At 40.4% G+C, this 16,536-nt stretch overlaps 1 protein-coding gene across 2 annotated transcripts in view; it reads left to right on the plus strand.

The window, feature by feature from the left end:
• Bmper (BMP binding endothelial regulator) overlaps positions 1-16,536 on the plus strand; it is a 235,002-nt gene that overhangs the window by 157,309 nt on the left and 61,157 nt on the right. The window contains exons 12-13 of one of the 2 annotated variants that reach the window (XM_076863824.2): positions 5,825-6,154; positions 12,406-12,742. In XM_076863824.2, coding sequence (XP_076719939.2) covers positions 5,825-6,154; positions 12,406-12,742 — 667 coding nt within the window. The remainder of the gene's footprint in view (positions 1-5,824; positions 6,155-12,405; positions 12,743-16,536) is intronic. The other variant, XM_076863834.2, reaches the window with a different exon arrangement.

The following is a 16,536-nucleotide window of genomic DNA, read 5'->3' on the forward strand; positions in this document are numbered from 1 at the left end:
AAGCAAATTTCTGTTGGTTACCTTACGTGTGTGTATTTTAATAAATTCAGTGTAGGCGATTTATTTTTTCACCAAAATTAATTATGAATTAATGCATTAATTCAACAGACATTTATTGAGACCTGATATGTAGTACCACAGGCATATATATAAAATATATCCTCCTATGTGGAAGTATATACAAAATTTACATGGAAGGAGTTCAAGGTCTGACTAAAGAGTTAGGAATACATTATAAATACAAGCAAGAGTGGAAAGTGATCTATCATAGGCAGATGATGGGTTTGGTGACTTTATTTTGGACTCCCAAATGAAAAAAAACATAGTATAACTTCAAATACACTATTAGAAATTAACCATCCCAGAATATCTCAGCTATGCGATTAGTTTTGCTTTGGGAATTTAGAGGAAGGAGATGACCTTGACTGAGGCATCAGGGATGTGGCTACGAGGGATCTGGTGTTAGCGCTGAGTGTGTTTGTGTGAACTGTGAGGAAGTGTTGGGAGGGCACAGGCCCCCTGGGCTGCTGAGGTGAGAGGTAGGAAGCACTGGGCTCCACTGGGGGAGGTGTTGGCACTCCAGGCTTTGAATCTGAATTTATTTTAATTTAGACCTTTGAGGTTAGGGATTGTTTCCTTTGTTTGCTCTTTTGTTTAGAGTTGGTGAGTATATGGGGTTATGGAAATATGTGAAAACAATTTTATATACTAAATGAAATACCTATGTGACTTTTTGAAGAATCAGCATTTCATATGCAGACCAGTTACTATTTCTGGCGGATTATGGATGGGTGGAAAGAGAACTACCATTCCTTTCCCTGCCCCCAGCCCCCAAACACACAGTAAAATTAGATGAAGCTGCAGGGGGGAGCGGTGCACACCTATAATCCCAGCAGCTCAGGAGGCTAAGACAGGAGGATGGAGAGTTCAAAGTCAGCCTCAGCAAAAGAGAGGTGCTAAGCAAATCAGTCAGACCCTGTCTCTAAGAAAAATACAAAATAGAGCTGGGAATGTGACTCAGTGGTCAAATGCCTCTGAGTCCAATCCCCAGTACCCCCACCAAAAAAAATTTACATGAAGTTCTAGATTTACGAATCTAAGAATGTAAGTCTTATAGGCATCCAGGTGCCACCTAATGGAGCATCTGTTGGAACTTCAGCACCTTGTGGGCCAACAGCTGTTGGTGACACCCCAAAAAGGGCCAGAGCTCCTGCATGGAGAACTTCAGGTCCTGCTGGGTCACACCACTGCCTCTTTCTACTTTTTCCATCACTATTCAGGGGAAAGCTCAGCAAGGAGAAGAAAGGTTCATGTCACAGGCAGTGTCCCTGGTCCCAGACTTCCTTGCTTTCTAACCCAGACTTGGCATCGCAATGACTCTTGTCCTTCTGGGGTTTCTAGGAGTCCTGCCCAGCACAGTGACCTAGTCTTCTGGGGCCCAGTTCCCTGTCTTTCTGCAGTGTGTGCTGAGGAAAGTTTAAAGTCTTATTTATTTCATAGGCTTCCTCATGGTTAGAAGAACACTCTGGAGGTTTACTGATGTATGTAGTGGCATGATACCAGGGGCTGAGGACACAGTCCTCTTTGCAGGAGTAATGGACTGAGGGTGGAAGTTCCCATCTTTGTTTCCAAAGCAAAACACATTTAATGACTGGAAATCTAATGACTTGTTAAGTGAAAAATAGGAAATAAAATATAATGTACAGGATTTACTTAAATATGTTAACACACACACACAAAATTGAAAATGGTGATTGTTTTCTGGTGGCTGAAAAATGAATGCTATTTTTTTCCCCTTCCTCAGGCTTTTCTGTTTCTCTTTGTGTGTGTGTGTGTGTTGGGGGAGGGGTGGCTACAGTCTGCTCAGTTTCTCTTAGTCTTTATAACAAAGGGTTTTATAATTTCTCCTTAATTTTTTTGATGGATGTTTTGAGAACAATCACTGCTCTCAGAGGAAAGATATTTCACTGGAATACACACATCCATGGTAGAGACAAATGTACCTGATACAGTTGAGAGAAAAGCATTGGAACTATATTCTGGAGGCAGCAGTCTTATTAAAGTACAGAACATCAAAGTGATATAGCTTCATCCATGAATTTTAACTTTTTAAAGTCAATATTCTTATTCCAAAAGGATACATAGTCATTGTAAACAATGGAATGTAAATGTAAATAATAATCTAAATATATATAAACATAAAAGAGGAAAAGATGTCCCAACATCATTTCATTACCTTGGAGAAAAATAAACGCACTTTTAATATTTGGGTTTCTACATTTCCGATCTTTATTTCCCCTATACCTATGTGTTTGTATACAGACAAACCAAACCAATATGTGGGAAACAAACCAAAACAAAAATGAGAGCTCATGATTTGCCTTCAGGAGTCTGAAACAATGACACAAGGAGACACTGGTGTTTTTCTCCCCTTCCTCTGACTTAGGCTCGTTCAAATAAGGCAAGTTTGAGGATGGTCTGTTTAAGCTGCCTCTTTCTCTCTCTCCCTAACTATTGGCCAAAATTTCCAGTAGAGTGTGACTGGACATCTGGACATGTTGGACTGCAGTTCATTTTACTGGGTCTGCTGGAAAAAAAAAATATGAGAATACACTGTTCATTTTTATTCCCTAAGTATTCTCTGGCCCTGTTCCTTTTCAGTGAGGCCGATTTCTGTAATCCTGAGATTCTCACTTTCAGACTTCTCCAGCACACGTGTGTGCTGCTCCAGCAGGATCTGGCATGGGGACCTTGAGGTGCCAGGGAAAGGGGCCAAAGTTTCAAAATTATTTTAGCTCGTGATACAAATGTCCCCAAATGCAACACATAATTCTCAAGCATCCCCACAGTCATGAAATTTTGCTGGCCTCTTCTGTGTTGCTGTTACATGGAGAAATCACTCAGATTTCCAAATCCTTCTCTTCCACAAAGAGGGACTCTTGAAAAATCTCTCACATGATTGAAATTCACACATGATTTCCCTTACCCAGGGTCTCTCTGGAACCACCCCATTGCCTCTTTCTCAGCTAGGAGCAAGCTTGGGCTTCCCCAGGATTTGCTTTGTTGTGCAATTGGTCTTATCTACATGAGTAAATAAATTAGTAGAGTCTAGAGTTTGACTACTAAAATAAAACCAAAAATAAAACAAAATAAAACCAGAAAAACCACACAGAAGAAAGAAAAAAAAAGCAAATGTCAATCATGATTCTGCTATCAAGAAATAGCCACTGTTTGTAATTTTGGTGTGTGGATATATTTATTTGAAGATAGTTATTATCCTCAAAAGAACTGGGTGCTGTGCCATAAGTCTATAATCCCAGCTACCTGGGTGGCTGAGGCAGGAGGATTGAGAATTCAAGGCCACTCTGTGCAACATAGCAAGATCCCTATCTCGAAAAGAAAAAGAAAAAAAATCATAGAACATATTAGCATAGACTTTTGTTGCCTATTTTTCACTTTATGCTATAAGCATTTCCTTAGTCATGAACATAATTCACAAACTTTTTAATAATTCATTTTATGATGTACTACAAAGTGCTTAGCCATATATTTAATGTTAGGAGACAATCTAAATATAGTTTCTGATGATTTATCCATCATCATAGGTATGTAGAAGAATACTAGGGTATGTAGTGAATTCTTGGTACATGTTAGCTTGGCAAATGTTTTCATTAATGATAATTTTGATGTAGTTGCAGTTAGGATATCAAGAGAAGTGGTACTTGGTTGTTCCTTGTAGGAACATCCTTGTGTAGGCCATCACAGCAGGACATGGACAGCAGCTGTGGGCATTTCCTTTCAGAGCAGAGAAAACACCCTTGGGAGTGTAATTTTAGCTCCTTCAGCACGTGGTGCTTTGGCTTTTCCAAGCTGAGGTCCATCTGTTCCAAGCTCAGAAGCCTTGATTGGTTCTGGGCTTTCTTGCTGAATAGGTAGAGTTAAGAACCTGAAAAAAAAAACCTTCTCTTGAATTTGGTAATCAGGTTAAGACACATTCCTTTTGTGGCTCATAGCCGCAGCATTAAACTGGAACCATCATTCTCCTGATATCACTTGAGACACTTCAAAGAACCGCCTTGCCCAACCCTAAAAGGTAACATTTTGATGACAGAGAGAGATTTTCTTTTTTTTTTAAATCAGAGTTCAAGGGAGATGTGTGGTAGGAGAATTCCAGAAGTAATCCCACTGAGAATGATTGGAAAATGCACCAGGCAGAGGTTAGATGGGAGATACTAGTAGAGGATATATGGAATTAGGAAGGTGGCGGGGCTCATACGATGTGAAGCAATAAGCAGAGTAAAATTGGGGCTGCAGGAAAAAATGGCCAAGAGAAAAAAAAGAAAGGATCAGAAATGGAGGATGAATTCAAATATGACTGCTGAACCCACCCACTTCTACTATTCCCCTCTGGGTAGTGCCTTTTATATATTCATCAGTGTATTTGTTCACTGAAACTCTCCTACATACCCTAAACACACTCTCTCTCTCTCTCTCTCTCTCTCTCTCTCTCATGAATCATCATCATATTGACAAGGAACACCAATTAGAATAATTAACTTAGCAAATGTCAAATATATATGATTTGTGTGGAGTCACATGAAATTGACATCTGAAATGACATAATGTACCATAGCATAAACCATTACTCTCCAAACACCTTAAAATTAAAAGCAAATGTTTGCATTGGATCCCATTGGTCCTATCAGACCAGTTGGCATATCCGTGGTCTGTCTGGGCTCAGTCCTTCCTGGAGATATTTAGGACAGTTGTTTATAGGACATTCTCATGTTCTTGACCTGGTGTTTTATTCTGGTTATTATTCTTGACATGATTATTATTTGGATGTTGACTGGAAATTGTTCTTTTTATTACAGTTCTTTCATCATTTGGACTAATTTCTCTAAATAAATTCCTCATTTCCTGGTTGTTCATGCCTCTTTGGAAACAGATAAAATATCTTTACACAGAGAACAAACCATTGCCAAGTTTTGTTTTAAAAAAGGAACAATATTTAATTTTCTGTTATATAACTTTTGAGATGCTCCAAAGTATAAAACTTTACCTTGGTCTCATAAATATTTGAATTAAAGATATTTCAGGGTGATGAATTCAGTGGAATTTCTTAAATGATAGGCTCTGTGATTTATTTTTTTTTCCAAATTTAGATTTTTGTATTTGATAAAAATATAAGAAACTTGTATTTCTAGAAAACTTACAAAACAAATCTGCAAATATTGATCAGTAACTTGTTTCCTGACACTCAGATATTCATCTGTTTGGCAATTCTGTTTTTTTTTTTTTTTTTTTTTTTTTTGTTGTTCTTAGCAAATACGTGAGAGTTGAATATCGTAATTATCTTTAGAACTATGGGTAACATTTAGTATATCATGCTTCTGAATTTTTCCAGTTGGTTAAGTGGAACTAATACTAATGTTTTAGTAGTGTCATTTACTAGTTGCCATTTTTAGTTATGCACTTAATTTGCCCTTGTTTATGTCAGTTATGAAGTAAGGCTAGCTCTTAATGGCCTGAGTTTAGTTTCCCTTATCTAAAGAAGCACATGGAGGTTACAAATGGAGATGCCTTAAAATTTCAGAGATGTTATAAATAACTTTTAAATATAAAAGCACCAGAAGTAAAAATGAGTCAAACTTTTTATAACAACCCATTTTTTTTTTTTTTTAAGTTGATTTCCCTTAGCACATCTCTGTTATGGCCTCCCTTACCCGGCAGGTGCCCCTTCCTTGTTTATTGCAGGAACCCCTGATTTCTCTGAATCCTTCGCTTGGTTGTGACCCTGCTTTTATCTTTCACTCATCCGCAGAGCCTGGCGTTTGCACGGTATTCGGAGATCCCCACTACAACACTTTTGACGGACGGACATTTAACTTTCAGGGGACGTGTCAGTACGTTTTGACAAAAGACTGCTCCTCCCCTGCCTCGCCCTTTCAGGTGCTGGTGAAGAACGATGCCCGCAGGACCCGCTCCTTCTCCTGGACCAAGTCGGTGGAGCTGGTGCTGGGCGAGAGCACCATCAGCCTTCAGCAGCACCTCACCGTGCGCTGGAACGGCTCGCGCATCGCGCTCCCTTGCCATGCACCGCACTTCCACATCGACCTGGACGGCTACCTCTTGAAAGTGACCACCAGAGCAGGTGGGGCTTCTGTGGCCTCCTTCTTACCTTACCATCACCAGCGGCAGCAGACCCTGGTTAGAGCGCTCTTCCTGTAGGAGGGGAACCCAGAGGCAGAAAAGTGTTCTGACCTCACCTGCCTCCTCCCTGCCCATGGGAAAGGCACATCCCCAAGATGCCACAGAATGACCCAAGATGTTTGTATCCCGTGGATCCTTGCAATTGGACGCCAGTCTTGCCATCTTCTGACATCCAGAACCCTTTCAATCCTCATTCTAAAAATAGCCGTTGTACTCATCAAATAACCTCTCTCAAGTGTTGTGGCTATTTTAGGCCGTTAATGTTCAGCTTGGAATTGTCAGCGTCTCTCCCAGCTCAGTGGGTTATGCATAACAGTTTCACATCTGTGAGAAAGAAGGTTTCCTTGTTAGCTTCTGTCCAAGAAGTAGGGTGGGAATCCTCAAAAGCAAACAACTTAGTGTCAGTGTTGTTTAAAAGACACATAAAATGTCCACATCAGAAGAGCTGATTCTTGCATACTTTTGCTATATACACAAAATGCCCGGGTGCCTTCATCCCGCTGGGTTATCCTATGTTAAGGAAAAAGAGGCTGCCGCGTGTGAGTGTGCAGATGGGATTAGGGGGTGACCAGAACCCCATATTAACAGCAGTCCCATCCCCTGGGGGAAGGCTACTCAATGAATTGATGGCCCAAACCATTGTCTTCTGTTAGAGAATACTTAGGAGGCTTGCTTTGAAAGTTCACCCTCAGCTGGGGCTTGGGCACATGAAGCTGGTGACTGAGGTCCTCTCTCAGCATCCTCTGTTGCCTTATGCCCACTGGATTGCATTTCTACTCCATGAGCAGATCTGTTCCTACTAGGCCACTGTTCATGGCTGCTAGTGATCTCTGAGGCTCAAGTCTTTGACTGTTAGGTGCTACCTAAGAAAAACATTTTAGAAGAGGAATTAGGTTCCTGATTTTCAGCCCTAGAGAATGAATTCAGCTTATTTGCACATTTTATGACATTGTGTATGGTTTCCACCTTTGGTTAACACATGTTGTTAGTTAGTTGGATGTTGGGTTGCATATTCTCCTGTGCATTCTTATTTCTTTAGGCATGAAACTTCAAGGAAATCAGCGAACTTTTGCTTTTGCACTGGAGAGCATTTAACAGTGTAAAGGCATCAACTGAGTGAGTTCTAGTGGTTTTGGACAATGTAGATTAAAAAGGGAACCATTTGATAGAACAGGCATTTTTGAGGGTCCATAGAAACTATGTCTGCCATACCTACAGGACCCTGGTAATTGTTTCAATTAAGGCCAGAATATATTTTGACAAATTGATTTGAGCCTGTGGCATGCCAGTTTAGCTGAACAAAGGCAAGAAGCCAAGAAAAGTCCAGGGAGCTTTCAGTTAGTGAATATATCATAGTTTCAGTGAGACAACTCTAAGTATTTATGTATTGGAGCATTCAGTAAAAGGGAAAAATTCCCATTCTTTACTTTGCAGATGTGAAGAGGTCTACTGATTCAACTTTAAAGACATTAGTCTTGCTCAGAAAAATCCAGACACCTGTTCTTGTATCCAAAAGACATGCTGCTCTGCAAATATAGGCCCCAGTTAATTTCTTTAAGGGAGACAAACACTTTTTGGCTCCCTATAAAACATATACAAGACGACCCATTATTACATAGCACTAATTAGAAGCACCTTGTCTTGCATTTTCAAGTCAGCCCAAACGCAGTGAAGTCTACTGATATGGGAATTATTAGTCAGCCACAGCCCAGTTCTCAAAGGAATCCTGGGTACTTGAAGATGACTAACAGCCTAGGAGGTTCAAATCTGTTCCATGCTCAGCTGGCAAAATGTGATGGAATAAGTGTACTCTTTGTAAGGATTCCATGTCATAAAAATGAGCAAAAGGATGAGACTGCTAAGAAAATAATAATAGGCCATAAATACCATAATTCGATTAGTAAATTCAACTATTCTAGGCCTTGAACTCAGACTTACAATTTATTTTTCCATCTATGTTTCCACAATGCAAGTCATTTTTATGGCATGCCTAACACTCCAGATGAACGATTTTCTGTAGCGCACAAATTGCCGGAGCCTGTTTCCTAGGAAAGAGCTGCATTCCTCTGGGCACTATTCCTTTCAATGGCACAACTTGATTTCTAGACAGTAGTGTGTGCACCCAGGTTTAACCATCTTAGTTTCAACTACCCCTTTAGGGACATTTCCTTTTTATCAACTATCTCCATCATCTATTTAAAATATCACAGTATTTCCTTAGGGTATTATTCCACCAGATTTTTGTTTTATTTCCTAAAATCATGTGAACAAAGGGTACTGTCTTCAAAATAGGAGCTGCACCTGGGGGATGGGAGATGGAGAGGACTGTCTTTTGCCTCTCTGATTTATGGACTCAGCACTTCATGATGCTACACCCGTCAGAGTAGCACAGGTGGCCATGGAGATTGGGTGGAATTAGGTTAACAAGTGGGCTGTGACAAGGCTTGGTGGGTTAAGCATTATCCACTTCCACCACACACCCTGCCCCAACTCTTGACATTTAGCAAATAATTTAAAAATATATTTTCTTTCTGCCAACTCTGTATAGAGGTATATATAAGAGGTATATCAGCTCAACCTGAAATCTTTAACACACTGGAAAGCAGCTTTTTATTTTATTCTTGGTATTTCTCTATAGTTTTTGAAGTGAAAGAATGTATTCTATTCCTATCCCATTGGTATAAAATCTGAGCAGGAAAAAAAACCAAACATCCATTTTCACACATTACTGTGATATGACTATAGATTTTGCATCTATTCTCCCCTTTGAGTGGACAGCAGCAAAAGCATCAATAAGCAAATCAAAGCAAACAAACATCCCTCAAAGGAAACAAACAACAAACCCAGCTTGTGGCCTTGTCTACTCTTCTTGAGGGTGAGGAGTCAGTTGGTAAAGCAGTTACTCAGAGAAGGGGAAATAGGAAGGTCATTCCTAAAGTGGAAGGAATGTAGCTGCTGCTCACATCCCCAGATGGGACATATGCTTCAGCTTTAGTCCTCTGACTCTGCCAGTTATTTCTACCCAATTTCCCATGCAGAGAATTGGCCAACTCAACCCAGCTGCAGAAAGGACTACCCACAGCCCCACGAACACTTCCATGATGGTTTTCTCTCAAAAGATCCTTAGTTAAAATACATTCCCTCAATTACAACTTATTAGTATTTTTGCCTTTCATGACTGCAATCAACTTTGTGTGGATTTTACTCTCAGAGGGCAAAAGGACTCACACGGACACATATGTAAGTGATACAGAGATAGTCAAAGTCATCCCAAGTCAAATAAGTCATTTCTTCCCAGTGTGAAGCCTAGCATTGTTCTGTAAAAATCTTCTTAAAATAATAATAACAAGGAGACTGAAAAAGATAGTGAATAACAAATTATTCTCTTACTTTGGAGACCATATTTTTAGAATGAGATGTCATGGGTTTTGAGGAGTGTTTACCTAAAACGCAGTGGGTCTACAACTTTCCAAGCATGTGTGGACCACCAGTCCACTGTGAAGAAAGAACACAATGATTGATTTGTTCACTGTGAGTTGAATTCCAATGAACTCAGATGCTCAAAATCTCAAACTTACTATATCATTGTCAATAATGATATTGGAGTTCCTTTGGGTGTAAAATTCTCAGCTATTTGTGGCACTTGGAAGAATAGTATTTGCCTGCTGTCTAGGAAAGAGATTTGTAGTTTGGAAAATTTTGCAACATGGAAAAGTCTTTGGAGTCATGCTCTAAAAGTTAGACTGTGTTTGGAATTGATTTTATCCCCTCATTTCTCTTGCTGAGTAGCTGCCCGGCTACAGGCTTGTGAGGTCAAGTTTCTTCTATACCTTGGAGAGTGTATTACAAATCACTTTATAGTTTGTTTGCCTTCTTTCAAAATGATTATTTTAGTGTCTTAACTAGCATGAAACTTACAACTTCTTTGGTATTGCAGATTCAATGCATCACCATTACAAGGGTAACTTATTCACTTATTAAGTATGTACTGTGTGCCAGATAATGTGTTAGATAATGGAGTATAAAGAAACAGAAATTGTTTTATGCGAAAGTTGTGGTTGTCAGAATTGACACCACTTTCTTACAGAGATCCACGTTGGGAGGTCAGCCCGGGGTGCGGATGTTTTAGCAGTGTGTCCCTTCTCTCCTTACCTGGCCCCCTTAATGTCTTCTCTTCATTATGCTACTCCCAGGAATACACTCCCTGTGGCCGCCTTTTCCTCCTTTTTCCAGATCTATTTAATTGCTTTTCTGAATCCAGCCTGTTTCTCCTAACCAAGAAATCTTCTCCGTCATTCACCTTGGAGTAAGAATGCTTCTGTTCCTTCCACTTACCACACAGTGTTTTCCTTATGGGCCTTTCTGTTTATTGCTCAAGAAGCCCAGTTTTAGACCACTAGTTTATTTTACCAATAATTCTCCCTGAAGTAACTGTCCTGTGATGGTTGTGTGGGCTTCTCACAGGAAAGATTTTTGGGCAGCCATTTCTCTTCTCAGACTGTGTTCAGACTCAGCTTAAGAATCTTACCTCTGAGTGTTTCTTCCTGAGCTCACTTCCATTACTCTGATATTTTTGCCATATGCCAATTTCACATACCAACAAGAGCCATTCTCAGTCTCTCTCTCTTCACCCTCCTTTTCCCTCTCTTCCCCTATTTCTCCTGTCCCCTCACCGTCTCATCCCCCAACTTCTGAACATTTGCTCACCAGGCTAATCTTGAGCTCTCAGTATAAAAGACAAAGCCTTTGAGGAGAAAAGACAATTTTCTCTTTCCAGAGGCTCATAACAGGTAAAATCAAAGACTAGTTTTGTCAGGAACCCAAAAGGGTAAAATTTTTTAAAAATCAGCAAAGAATTTTTTGTAAAAAAGAGACTTCCTTTGTGGTTGCTACTCTTGGAAGACAGTGACAGTGACTAAGGAGAAGTCTCAGTGTAGAAATGCACATTGGCCTGTTGTAGATGTTCCCTAGAGCTCATGCCATGGGTTGCTCTTGGGCATTCCTTGGTAAATAGTGCCATCATCCACAGAAGGGCTCAGGCACTTCCAGGGGATCATCATGAGAACAATTAAGAAAAGTTTCCAACACACACAAAAGAAAGGAAAACTAGGAAAAATAGTCATTTACTTTGGGTTGAACCTTAAAAGGCTTTCACAAAGACCTCCCTCTTGCGACCAGTGTCTCCATGCAAAACATCAGAGTGGAGTTGAGAGTGTTTCTTCTTATTCAAGCTTAGCTGTGCTCTGTGACATAAGCTGGCTGTCCTACATGAGACTAGAAAAATGCCCCCACTCAGAGTAATCTTTGGCTAGAGTGGCTCCAGGAACTCTTGGGCCAGTATATCTAGAGAAATATGCATGTTTTTAGACAAACCCTCCAACATTTTAGATAATTAGTTCAGCAAACCCAGAAGGGTCTTTGGTCATCTGCCTCCTGGAGTGAAGACAGTTTCCTTGATGCACAAGGAAGTACTGGCCTAATGATGGAGGCACCAGAGGAGCTTTGGTCCATGGCCTGGAAACCTCTAGTACTGCCTCAAATGTTGAAACTCATTAGTGTTCTTGCATTGGAGGCCCCAGAGATGGACGGTGTAAAGATTTCCCAACAATTAAACCCCAGGAAACATGGGTTAGAAGCTCATGTCTCAGGAATAAAAATAAAATAATGAAGGAGCACATGTTTGCATTAATGTATCATCCCTTGAGGAGGATGTATTCAGAAGCTATCTATTTATTGCTTTAATATCCTGTGGTATTTGGAGTAAATACTTACATGGAGGAATTTTTGGATAAAGAAACAAAAATAACATAAGGAATTATAGTCTTTGTTTCTTTCTGTTTCCACACTATAGTCATTGGATAAAGGAAGCATAATTTGGACTAACATAATTACTTTGGAAGAGGACAAAAATATAAACCTCAGAGTAGGGTGATCAAACCAGGGGTACATAGATATTTTAAGAGCAAACTTCATTCAATTTAAAAATCCTAATCCCCCCAAAATAAGTGATTTATGTAATTCATACAACATTTAATGTGGTCAGATCAAAATGTAACCAAGAATTTGGATAGATTTGAAGTGTTCCTTGTTAGAAGACGATGGCAGTATGTACCAAGTAAAGCTATGGACACATGGGAATTATTGGGAGATTCAGGAGTGGTTGAACTCCCTTCTCCCCTTCTTCCCCTCTAGGTTTGGAAATATCCTGGGATGGAGACAGTTTTGTAGAGGTCATGGCTGCCCCTCATCTCAAAGGCAAATTGTGTGGCCTCTGTGGGAACTACAATGGACACAAACGTGATGACTTAATTGGTGGAGATGGAAACTTCAAATTTGATGTGGATGACTTTGCTGAATCTTGGAGGGTGGAGTCCAACGAGTTCTGCAACAGACCCCAGAGGAAACCAGTTCCTGAGCTGTGTCAAGGGACGGTGAAAGTAAAGCTCCGAGCCCATCGGGAATGCCAGAAGCTCAAATCTTGGGAGTTTCAGACCTGCCACTCAACAGTGGACTATGCTACTTTCTATAGGTAAGTACAGTGTTCTGGAAATGGGGTGGGGTTACGGATCTAGGATAGACTTGATCTTGGAATAGAGTTTGTCAAATCTCCTTCTATGCAAAACAAGGCCTCTCAAATTCTTTCGGTTCAGTAGCTGATCTTGTCTTGAGTCAGCTTCACATGATGTCCCATTTGGGAAATTCCAGGAAGTGTTCTAGGGCAAACTTCTAGGCCACTCTATAGTTTTGTGTGTCTACAGATTTATGGAAAAGCTGATGACACCACAGGGCTTTTCCAGGGTGTTAGCTTGACCCTAAGATTATGGAGGGTTTCCCAAGTTCTGGCCTAAACCACCGTGATATAGGGCAGAGATGATTTCCTCAAATGGAATCTCAAATCACTCTGGCCAGCTTTGGGGGTTTGCATAAACTCTGTTATTCTAGGTCTGAGAAAGAGTTCAGGTCAGCCTCATGGCCTCGTCCAGACCAAATCTGCACAGGGAAAATAAGGAGCTTGAGGTTGGAGAAAGGAAGGGCTGTCACCACTAGTCAGTTCCATGACCTCTTTTGACTCTGTTTAGCTACCTCCTACACAATGCAACTGGCTACAAAGACATCTTGAATTTGACTTCCGTGCCACAAGATTGCGTTTGTGAGTTGATGAGTTTGGCCTGGTTGTACTTCCATTTACTGCACAATTCCACAGGTTCAAGGGCAATGGCTGCCTATAACTTTAACCACGATGGGTGAGGCAGGAAACATGAGCCTAACACAGCCCAAAAGGCCTTGTTTAAGTGATTTGCCTGTGCCTCTTAAAATTAGGAAACTCCTGTGGTCTGCAACCACAGAGAGGTTATTTTTACTCTTTAATTGCCACCAGTTTATTTCCCCTAGCTCTCATTAAATGTGATATTTTTTAATTTGATCTTTGGACATAAAAGATAAAGCTCTATAAAGGCAGCTTAAAGTGGGGTGGAAAAAAGACTATCCCTGTCATCACAAATCCATGAACATGGCTGCATCTGCCAAACCATTTGGCTCCAAGTCATACATTTAGCTCTTTCAAGACATTTTCCTGCTATAATTTGAGTTCTCCGGGTTCCCTTCTTTCTCCTCCTTGCATTCCCTCTCTACATGGGCCACATCCCTTTTCTACTGAAATCGAAGGATCTGAATGGGAGACTAAGTGAGTTAACTGCTTGGAGAAACCCGGCTTCATTTAGAATTAAACATCTTCCCTTGAAGATCTGATAGGAAGCTGTAGAGTACAGCAATTAGAGTTATGTGGTTTCCCAGAGCTTGAAACTCAGACAGGTTGTACAACCTTGAACAATTACCCGAGCTCTACAAACCTCAGTTAGCTTATCTGTGAAGTGGGGATAACAAAGGAAGCTGCCTTGAAGGGTTGCCACTCAGATTGAGTGGGATGGCCAACACGTGCTCAGCAAGGAGACCATACATATTGAGCACTCCCTAATACCTCACTGCTTTGTCCACTAGCGCTTAAATAACAAACAAGAAGAAGGCCTCTTTTGGAAGCTCTTCCATTACACTCACAGATTTGGAATGGATTCTTCTCTGTTTAAAATAGAGAGGAAACGTTGTGCTTCTCCCAGAGCTTCCGTTGTCTACCACTGGGTTTTTATCCTATTTCAGAAGATTGTCATAAAACAAAAATTGGAGAGCAGGCCTGCAGAGATTAGTCCCCTTTTTCCAAATCTCTATTGCTTTGGCATTTGGTGATTTAACTAGTGCTGTGATCCTTGGACTACAGCAAGAATATGATGAATGTCTTGGCAAAAGTTGTGAGAAGTGATAACTTTGACATGCATGAGCAGAGAGGATGGCGGTCACTTCTGCCCTTTAAAGGTGCCACAGAAGATACAGATACACAGTGGAAATTGCTCATATGTTTGGGAAGCTCCTGAGCAAGCTCTTGGGATTTAGTGCATGTAGGCTCAGAGGTTGGGATGTGGGCTTGTGCTATGCTCATCGGTGGCACCATGTAGCAGCAGAGTGTCCTCCAAAGCCTGCCACCCTTTCCTGGGAAGGACAGAGACACTCAGGAAGGGAGAACTAGACTGCAGGGCAGTTCTGTCTCCCATATACCCTGCTGCTGATCTCACTCTCCAATAAAACAATGCTTTCTCAAGCATTTTGAAGTGAGGTGGCTCGAGTTGGGCAGACCCTGGAATTTTCTTCTTTCTTCCAAACACTTATGCAGCAGGAGAAGAAAACAGACAGGGTGCCATATAGAAAGGTGATTCTCATCTCAAGGGAGCTCCAGGGAGGATCAAATATCTGGGATTCTAGGGTCACTTTTTATGAAGCAATGAATTGAGAAGGAGCCCCTGGTTAAACCAGACTGGACCCAATTCCGAGTCTGCTGCTTTCAATTTGTGTGACCCTGAGGCTCAGCTGAGTTCCAGATCTTTTATCTATAGCATCTGTGTGACAGTGACTACATGGTAGGACTGTTGCTTTGATGGCTAGAATCCATGGACAGTGGGCTGTTGGTGCTTGGGTGCCATTGTCCTGCACTCCTGTCTTCCAAGGACAAATTCAAACCCCTCCCCCAGCCACTTACATTTCTGCTTGTTGACCTCTCCCACTTTCATCATGGACAACTGATCTGTGTGACCCTGATGCTCTGTATGACTCTGACCCAACGAAAAAACATGACATCACAGAATGTATATTTTTGCTCATGTATTTAAAATAATTGATGAAATTTCTAAAAGGAATCTGAAAATATACTCAGGACCATGGCTGAGATATTTTTTTTCTCAGTCCTTACAGGACTAAAGAATATTATCTTGATATCATGAACAGACATATACATAGGTAATCTTAGAATTTGATTCCTTTTATTCCCCCCTCATCCTTCAAAGAAATGTCTACATTTTTCTTTAAGGATAAAGAATAAAGTAGTTAAACATATTCATACAACTTTTCAAGCCGCTTGTGTTTGCAACAGAGAGAAGGGAGGCAGTAAGGAGGGTATTTCTGGGTACAAATATTACCGATTTGGGGTTTCCTTAATCAGATGACACATTCCACTAGGCAAATTCTATTACAAATATAACACTTTTTATAGAATCAAAATCATAATTCAGATTCCTCTGAGTTAGAGTTCACTTTTGAAATGTCTAGAGTTTGTAACTCTTATTTTGGTCTTTTATACAATTCAACATTTTAAAATAGAAAACTGGCCATTGTCTAAATACTTGAAAAACTACCATTTGTCAGTGAATAAGAAATGGTTACAGGTGAGTCAATAGCTTTTTTTTTTTTTTTTTCAGGAACTTTTTAAGATTTGTTAACTTAAAATTTGCATATCGGTTTGACCCCTCTTGACTAATTTGGTATAAAAACATGACATGACCAAGTTATTTGTAATCCGAATAATTTCCTTTAATTAACCCATTGATTCTGTGGGGGCGCAAAATAATTTAGTAATGAATCACATAAAAATGCTGACTTTGTTGATAGCATGTTTTAAGTCTCAGCTTTGCTAATTGCCTTTTCCTTCAATTAAATAATCCCCCTTAGCAATTTTGTTCTTCTTTATTGGTGTGCTATGGGAAATTCCTGCTGGCTACAGGGGTAGTATACTATGGCTATATTAACGTGAAGTCATTTGGATGATATATGATTTACTTGCAGGCTCCTCTGAGGAGAAAGTGTTGATGGTGTTCATGTCTCTTTTCTCATTTCTCATTTTCTTTTCCCTCCCTGAGTCTCATACTGCTTCTCCTTTGTGTCCTAGTTGCCAACTGAGGAGTCTAAAAGGGATTGAGATCCTCAGGAGCCAATATCAAACCC

The sequence above is a fragment of the Callospermophilus lateralis genome, chromosome 1 (genome assembly GCF_048772815.1).
Source record: "Callospermophilus lateralis isolate mCalLat2 chromosome 1, mCalLat2.hap1, whole genome shotgun sequence".
In the NCBI taxonomy this organism is placed as follows: Eukaryota; Metazoa; Chordata; class Mammalia; order Rodentia; family Sciuridae; genus Callospermophilus; species Callospermophilus lateralis.